This window comes from Myotis nattereri (genome assembly GCF_964212035.1).
Source record: "Myotis nattereri genome assembly, chromosome: 2".
Taxonomy (NCBI): Eukaryota; Metazoa; Chordata; class Mammalia; order Chiroptera; family Vespertilionidae; genus Myotis; species Myotis nattereri.
The window spans coordinates 158,283,449-158,292,245 of NC_138076.1; the positions used below are offsets into that span (position 1 = coordinate 158,283,449).

At 39.3% G+C, this 8,797-nt stretch overlaps 1 protein-coding gene across 1 annotated transcript in view; it reads left to right on the top strand.

Annotated features, from left to right (window-relative positions):
* Window positions 1-4,324, top strand: part of LRIG3 (leucine rich repeats and immunoglobulin like domains 3) — a 49,516-nt gene extending 45,192 nt beyond the window's left edge. The window contains exons 17-19 of the mRNA XM_081084896.1: window positions 797-940; window positions 1,045-1,320; window positions 2,644-4,324. Coding sequence (XP_080941022.1) covers window positions 797-940; window positions 1,045-1,320; window positions 2,644-2,888 — 665 coding nt within the window. The 3' untranslated portion in view covers window positions 2,889-4,324. The remainder of the gene's footprint in view (window positions 1-796; window positions 941-1,044; window positions 1,321-2,643) is intronic.
* Window positions 4,325-8,797: the final 4,473 nt, after the last annotated feature.

An 8,797-nucleotide genomic window follows, 5' to 3' on the forward strand; every position in this document is an offset into this window, starting at 1 on the left:
TACTCATTTGGTTGCAAAGATCAGAGGCCCACTTTCGTTCACATGTAGCAGCGTTTACCGAAAGGACATTCACGGAGGTCTGCATGAAAGGCTAAAGGGGCAGGACCGGAACGTAGCAGTGCCCCGTCGCCTGGGTGCTGGGGCTGGAGGTCGATCTGCTCTCGGGGCCCTGTAGGGGTCACCATCATTACCGAGCCACAGTCCGCACGTTTGCTGCTTTCTGAGCCACCCTCTGACTGTCCAGTTCCCGCTTCCAGGCACATGGCTCGTCATGGCACCTCCAACCCGCACCACATCTCTTGCCTTTCATTGGCTGTGTCCACGGCTAACTGGCATCTTGTTTCTGAGTTGTTTAGCTCAGATACGATAGGATTTGTTTTTGGCTGAGCCCATCTTTGCTCGGGCACTGAGAGGTCATTGGTTAAGGGCCAGTGTGTGGTCCTGATCACTGGCTGTGGCGGAAGGGACAGTGCTGTTGGCATCCTGTGGTTCAGGTCCCAGCGCTTTGCTGCCGTAGTCATACACAGACCAGTTTCCCCTGCCAACAGGTGGGGCCAGCAAACAGGTTAGCACACCTGGTACAATGGTTCATCAAGTCTCTGTTAGTGAGATGTCACGAGTTTACCCAATCCGTAGGCTTCGATGCATTTTTTAAAAAACCCTAAATTTCTGCAATTTTTTCCTTTATATGATGCTGTATCCAAAGTCTGTAAACGTGGGAAATGCCCAAAGTAGAGAGAGTACTGAATGGTACTTGAATACAATGGGTTCAGTGACTAAGATATCTATTTTAAAGGGACATGTCATATTGACAACAGCAGTGAAACCGACGTAGAAGCTGCCACAGATCCATTCCTGTGTCCCTTTCTGGGACCCCCAGGCCCTGTGTATGTGAAGGGGAATGTGTATGGGCCGGATCCCTTTGAAGCCTATCACACAGGTATGTGGTCTTCCTACCCGAGTTCTGTTTCCTGCAAGGCTTCTACACGCACTCCCTCCCTCTCCTTCTGAGACTCTCTCCCCTTCTGTCTCAACATGGAAAAGGCTGCAGCCCGGACCCTCGAGCTGCGTTAATGGACCACTGTGAGGCCAGTTACATAAAGAAAAAGGAGTGCTACCCATGTCCTCATCCTCCCGAAGAATCCTGCGAACAGAGTGGCAGTGACACGGGCTGGCCCTCCCACGTGAGGAAGTTAATCAACTCTACTTACTCTCCGCATGAAGGACCTGGCCCAAAAAATGTGTGTCCAAACAAGTCCTCTTTAGATTTTAGTCCAAGTTCAGAGCCAGCATCAATTACCTCAAGTCATTCGTTCATGGGTAAGTTCCTTCAGTTGTGAGATACCTTGACATGGGACTCCTAGTCCACGTTGCGTGTGGGAGAGCAAGGAGAGAGAACTTCAGATGCTGAGCGAGTGAAAAGTGTCTTTGATTTTTAATGATTCTGTTCTGACATTCTGTTTGTTAGTTTACATGTTTCTAAAAGCAGAGTCAGGCATGGGGGATTTTACTTGATTATGTAGTTAGTCCCTAACGAAGCCTCAGGAGCTCTCTGGGTGGCACCGTGTGTGGCATCCTCGAGAACACGGGCGTTTCAGGAGTGACTTAGGAGCTCAGTTGGTCAGCCATGTGGAAAAAGTGGTTTTGGGCTACAACAGCCTCTGGGGTGGAGTTGTGTGCACTGCATGATTGTGGTTTGGATGTCTGGCGGTTTATAACTAAACCTGCAGCCAAAGGGTAGACGGCGTCCTACCTGGCAACAACGAACTGCTCACCAGCCAGGCTAGACTACCTTTGGCAGAGGAGACCAGCCGAGCCTTACAGCCCTTAGTGGTGGTGGTCGACGCCGGCTGGCACCAACATTCGTGTGCAGACTTCTTTCGTCTGGTGCCTGGAACCAGCGCGATGGAAGAACTTAGGTCATCTTTTCACTGAGTGGAGATAGGGGAAGAGAAACCACAGCTTGTCTCGTTTGTTAAGAAATAGAATTTTAAAATATTTTACCCAGCTATTAAGACGTTTTATATTTTGTCACAGTATAATTATTTATATTCCTTTTGGGGGAAAAATGAAAATAATATCTTTTATAAAACTCAGGCAAGAATTTGAGTCAATTGAATAATATTGTGCTACTGAAAAGGAAAGAATATGACATAAGGATTATTTTAAAAGATACTTTATTCAGGCACAGTTTACTTGTATGTTACTGTCTAAACTTGCCTTCATGGAGACTACTGTGGGCTCTTAAGTCCTAAAGCAGGGTTTTCAACTTATATTGGGGAACTTCATTGCTCAATGATAAATATTACTATAAGTCATAGAAGTGATAAGAAATGGACACATTGAGTGGAGATATACATATATATAAGGGATGTAGGTATCCTGTCATCTAACACTTCACAGGGCCTGCCTGGGGATCTCGGGCATGCACCCCAAGTGGGATCTCTTTAAACCACAAGGAGTTCTGTAAGTTCTGTCTCCATAACTCAGATACACATGCCCCCAAATACCATAATGTGGACTTGTAGAAAATGTTCATTCATGTTCATGGGGCAAGGTGCTCCATTTGAAGTGCTTTCTGATGACTTCATGTTAGCAAAAGGTGCCACATGCTCAAGGGGTTTCTTCCTTTCTTTCTTTTAGGAACATTTGGAAAGCCTCTGAGGAGACCTCACCTAGATGTCTTTTCAAGCTTTGGACAGACGTCGGATTGTCAGCCAAGAGCTTTTCACTTGAAAGCTCATTCTTCCCCAGACTTGGACTCTGAGTCAGAAGAAGATGGGAAAGAAAGGACAGATTTTCAGCAAGAAAATCACACATGTACCTATAAACAGACCTTAGAAAACCACAGGACTCCAAATTTTCAGTCTTATGACTTGGACACATAGACTGAATGGGACCAAAGAGTTCTAATATACTACTACCTCAAGTGGACTTTTATTTAAAAGAGAGAGAATCCTATGTTTTTAAATGGAGTTATGAATTTTAAAAGGATAAAATGTCTTATTTATACAGATGGACCAAAATTACCAAAATTTATAAAAATTTTATACTGGGAGTAACTTTCATATAAGAATTTCTTTTTAAAGTATTTTATAACTTTGTTTTATGCAACAACAAAAAAAATCTTGTGTAAATTAAGGGTATAAATCCATGACTATTTTATGTATTTTTATAATGCCGGATTTCTTTTTATTGAAAATAAGTACTAAAGCAATTTAAATAATACCTGTCTTGTACTTTTTTTGAATAGAGGTCACTTCATTTTACTTTGCACATTACATTTAATAAAATGTATCATTTTGATCCCAAGTGTCATCTATATAATAGCATTTTTATTGTTTTCAACACTGTAGGCTTAATTATTTCATATTATCATGTCTCAAATTGATGAAAATTATATGCAGCACATAAAAATATGAGCAAATTCAACCATTTTGCTTACCTCCCAGGGTTGTAATATAGACTCAAATCAGATTAGTGTATGTGAAAGCATATAGTGAGAAGGAGCTGCAAAGATTCAAGGTACGTTAATTTGCTTCTAACTCTTCAAACAAAAGATTTGTTATACGCTGGTGTAATATAGTACAACCATCATTGCTTAAGTCACTGCCGGAGCCATGAGTCCTTAATTATAATAATGCCTTATGTGGTCTAATGCCTTGTGCTTTTCCAAATAGTTTCACATTCACCATCCCTTTAATTATAACGAGGGTGGTTTTTTGCACATTTCTGTAGTTAAAACAGCTAAAGTAGATGTGGATTTTCATCCACTGTTCCAGGTTATAATAGGATGCTGGTAGAATTCTTTGCTGTTCTTACTGATTTTCTTACAGAAAAAGCTATTCTAAGCTATCCAGCAACATTCTTTAATAATTAAAATATTTTTGTAATTTGATCATCATAGCTCTCTACTTGTTAAAAACTGAGTATCAGATCTGTTAAACACATAAAATAATTTAAATATTTGTTTTAAACTGTAGTTAAGTGACATAACTTGAAGCAATAGAATAAAACGAACTTAAGTTTACTAACACAGAAAATGCCCTAACTGGTTTGGCTCAATGGACAGAGCATCAGCCTGTAGACTAAAAGGTCCCAGGTTCGATTCTGGTCAAGGCCACATGCCCGGTGGCAGGCTCAATCCCCAGTAGGGAGCATGCAGGAGGCAGCCAGCCAATCAATGATTCTCTCTCATCACTGATGTTTCTATCTCTCCGTCTCCCTACCTCTCTGAAAAAAAAAAATAATGCAGATGATGAAGTTGGATTTCTTTTTCCAGAAAATTCTTCACATCTGTAGTTAAAACAATCTTCTCTTGCCCAAGAAAAATTAAATTGGTATGGAAGGAGTTAATATAGCACATTCATCTTTAAAATTGAACCAGTTGGAAGTGAGACTGTATGTCACTGTCAGTTCTTTGAAGTAAATTGAAAACAGCTCTTAGAGAAAGCAGATTCTCCTCTGAAGAGATGTTGGGTAAAGTTTTCCTGCTCAGTGAGTTCAGAACTTTGTTGTTTGTGAGCCAGGAGCCTGGAACCCAGATCACAGTAAGATTTTCCTTCTTTAGTTTAGACACCGAGTCCAAGGCAGGAAGTTGATTCTCCCTTGGACCACAGTGACTAAAGTGCGAAGAAGTGATCTCAGATGCCTTTCCTTTATCATATTGCCAAATTTTCAAATCTTATTGTTGATTTGTCTTCATTATTGCCAGATGTGATGCAAGCATCACTAGGGACCTCTTCAATAATTATGAACTTATTTAAAGCATTTAACTTTTCCAGACTGAAGCACAGAGGGTCATTCAAGTCATTAATGCCTGAAATTTAAAACTTAGATTCATTCTGCATCAGTATGATTTTCCCTTTTACTCTGCTCATATGCTGAAATTATGGATTGCATATAATCTTAGCTGCTAGAGAAATAGGAGGAGCTTAACTTCTTTTGGACATTTGCAGGAAAAAATGTGTGATTTTGAGACTACATATTCAATTAACAGAATGAGTCCATTAGGTATTAAGAAATCCTAAAATAGCAGACTTAAGAAAAAAACTAATGTAAATAAATATCAAATTACTTGCCTTATTTATGAGGAGGGATGTTTAAAATGTTGAATTATTCTATGCTTTCTGATACAAGACCAATTCATGTACAACCTATCCTAACAGATTTCACACAACTTGTATTTTTTTGTTCACTGTTGACACTAATGATAAGATAGTTATTGTGTATAATTTTAACTGTTTTTTGAAGATACTGGGGAAAATATTCCCTAATTATGGCAGACAACATTTTCTAAAGATTAAATATCTGTAGAACTCTTACAATCACAGTGTTCCTACAGAAAGAAACAAACAGTTATTTCAGAATAAAACCAATGGGACTATGGTTTAAAACTTGACTGGAAAGTGCTTTGATCTTTGTACACACGTGACGGGTTTTAGTCCTTTTGATTTAATGTGATAGGAAATAATTCACAATCAATATTGCAGGAGATGTGCTATGCTAGTATTTTTCTAAGAGAATGAGAACCAAATGTCATTGCAAAATGCCTGCCCTGTCCCTCCCACTCTTGGATCAGCAGTAATTGGACTTGTTTAATAAGATAATTTATTTTTTTAAATAAATGTTTTAAATTTTATTTTTAATTAAATTTATTGGGGTGACATTGGTTAATAGGATCATATAGGTTTCAAGTGTACATTTCTATGATACATAATGTATATATTGCATTGTGTGCCCACCACCCAAATCATCTTCCATCTCCATGAATTTGGCCCCCTTTACCCGGTAATCACCATACTGTTGTCTGTGTCTATGAGTTTCAGTTTTATATCCAACATATGAGTGGAATCATAGTTCTTAGCTTTCTCTGACTGACTTATTTTCACTTAGCATGATAGTCTCAAGGTCCATCCATGTTGTCACAAATAGCAGTATTTCATCTTTTATGGCTGTAGTATTCCATGGTATATATGTACTATATTGTCATTATCCAATTATCTATTGAAGGACACTATGGTTGTTTCCATGTCTTGGCCACCATGAGTAATACTGCAATGAGCAGCTGTGCATATGTTTTCAAATTTCTCAGGAAGATACCCAGAAGAGGGATTGCTGGGTCATATGGTAACTCCATTCTTAATATTTTGAGGAACGTCCATGCTATTTTCCATAGTGACTGTACCAGTTTACATCCCCACCAGCAGTGAATGAGGAGGGTTCCTTTTTCTCTACAGCCTCTCCAACACTTGTTATTACTTGTCTCGTTGATAATAGCCATTCTGACAGGTGTGATTGCATTTCCCTAGTAGTGAATTTGAGCATCTTTTCATATATCTGTTGGCCATTTGTATGTCTTCTTGGGAGAGGTGTCTGTTCAGGTCTTCTTTCCATATTTTTTTACTGGATTTTTTGTTAGTTGTATGAGTTCTTTGCATACGTTGGATATTAACTCCTTGTCAGAGCTGTTCTTAGTATAATTTAGAAACACTTTTTTTAAAACAGCATTTTATTAACACATTGAATAACACAATATCCCGCCAAAAAACTGTTAGAGTCTTTAAAGAGGGGTACAATTTCTTCACACATTGAATAATTTCAGTAGTCCAGAAGCATCCAGTTACCAGAACTTACCTTTTCCATGAGGCACTTTAATGTATAATAAGAGTGTACTGAAACATCTTGAGAGTTTTCAAGTTTGACCTAAAATGGCTCAGAGGTACTTTAGTTCGTATTTTAACAGAGAGGAGGTCTGTCCACATACATTTACTGAATTATTCCAATATTTTGGGCCATTTGTTTTTGTTTTTTTTTTTGAGAAGTTTGATTGTGGTGGGGTATTTTCTAATACAGATGCTTGCTTTCACTTGAGGTAGAAAATTTATATTATAGGTTGAAATGTGTACAATTTATCAAATACATTGTTACTATTGCAAAAATACTAAGTTCATTTCCCATTTTTCCTCTATTTCCTGTCAAGGATTCGAATTCTTTATCCTGAATTCCATATCCTCCCATAAATCATTCATGGACGATTTATATCCATGAACACAAATTATAACCAACCCAGCCGGTGTGGCTCAGTTGGTTAAGTGATGTCCCAAGCACCAAGAGGTCACTGGTTCGATTCCCGGTCAGGGCACATGCCTGGGTTGTAGGCTTGATCCCAGGGTGTGTGTGTGTGGGGGGGGGGGGGGAGACGAGGGGCGGGGGAGGGGGAGCGCTTGCAGGAGGTAGCAGATCAATGCTTCTCATTGACTTTCCTATCTCCCTCTCCCTTCCTCTCTCTAAAATCAATAAAACTTATTTTTAAAAGAAGTTGTAACCAATATTCACATGTAGATTTTTATTAGATTTACATTTTTTAATTAAAGAGTTTTTGAAAATACATTTTAAAGAATAAGGCAGAGCAACTCAAGACTATTACAATTTTATTCTCAGATTTCTACAATTATTTCCTCTTTTTCACATCTTTGTTCAGTTTCATGGTTGATTTTGGCTTTATTATCAGGGGGGGAAACAGGTATGTAAATAAATACTTACAATGAGTTAAGTGCTGTACTTTAGTAGGGCCCCTGTTACAGGAACTAATTTGGTGTCTAATCCTACCTGAGCTGCCTAGAACTGTTGAATATACTTCACTCAGCATGTCCTAGAACAAGCTGATTATCTGGTCCAGTTCTGGTACTCCCTTTGTTTACTTAGCAATTATCACCATTCCTGCTGATTTTGCATCTGAATTATCTCAAGGCTGTTCATGCCTTTCCTCTTATCCCATTACCACAGCCAAGTTCAGATCAGTATCTGTCCCTTGCAGCAGGGTCTTCTTGCCCCTTGTATCTCTCTCACCCAACTCCTTGTTTCACTGCTGCTAGAATTGTTTTTCTAAAATGGATCTAAGTTGGTCACCTTCCTGTTTAAAAACCCTCAAGGGCTAAGCTTTAAGCCCCCGTTATAACAAGTAAAACTTTCCACACTGATTCCAGCCCACCCCTTGAACCATGCATACCCCTTCTCCAGCCCACCCCCTCCCAACTTTTTAACAGGATAATACAGTACCCCTGCCCAGCCCCTATGCACCTCTATGGCTTTATACTGATATATGTACAGCTTGGAGTTGAAATTTGATAGCAACATACTGTTGGTTGTCATTGTGCATATTTTCTCATTTTTAGTTCAGCAAACATTGATTGAGTGGCTGCTGTGCTAGGTGCCGTCCTAGATGCTTAGGCTACACTATACTATTAAAACAAACATCCTTCCCCCAAGAAGCTCCTAGACAAATGACAAAACTATTTTCCTGAGGTGCTCTTTCTCTTCTCTCATCCAGCAGAATCCACTCCTCTTTCAACACCAAACGTTTCCTTTTACTACAACTTTTCCCCATAGAATTCTATATGAATCATCGTGAAAAAAGTCACAGGGAAGCCTGTGTTGTTGTCTTGTTACTTGAGTCTGGCCCATCGGTTTGTTCATGTCATTTTTGAATGTGGCTACGTCACGTACAGTATATGTAACACACAGACACCCACATATGCAGACATGTTGATATTTGCTGGGTGAAGATGGAAGCAAGAAATAAGACTGTCCTCCTCACCAGAAAAAGCTCTAAATGAAGTGGGACGTGACTGTGAAGGAGAAAGTGAAGATACCAAAGTTCTAGCTTTTGTGGTTTAGATGGATGGTAGCACCCATTAACTGAGACATAGAACATGATAAGTTTGGTGAGAGAAGATAATAAATTCTATTTTCTAAAATGTGAGGACCTTATTAAGAAACCAAGTGGAAATTCCAA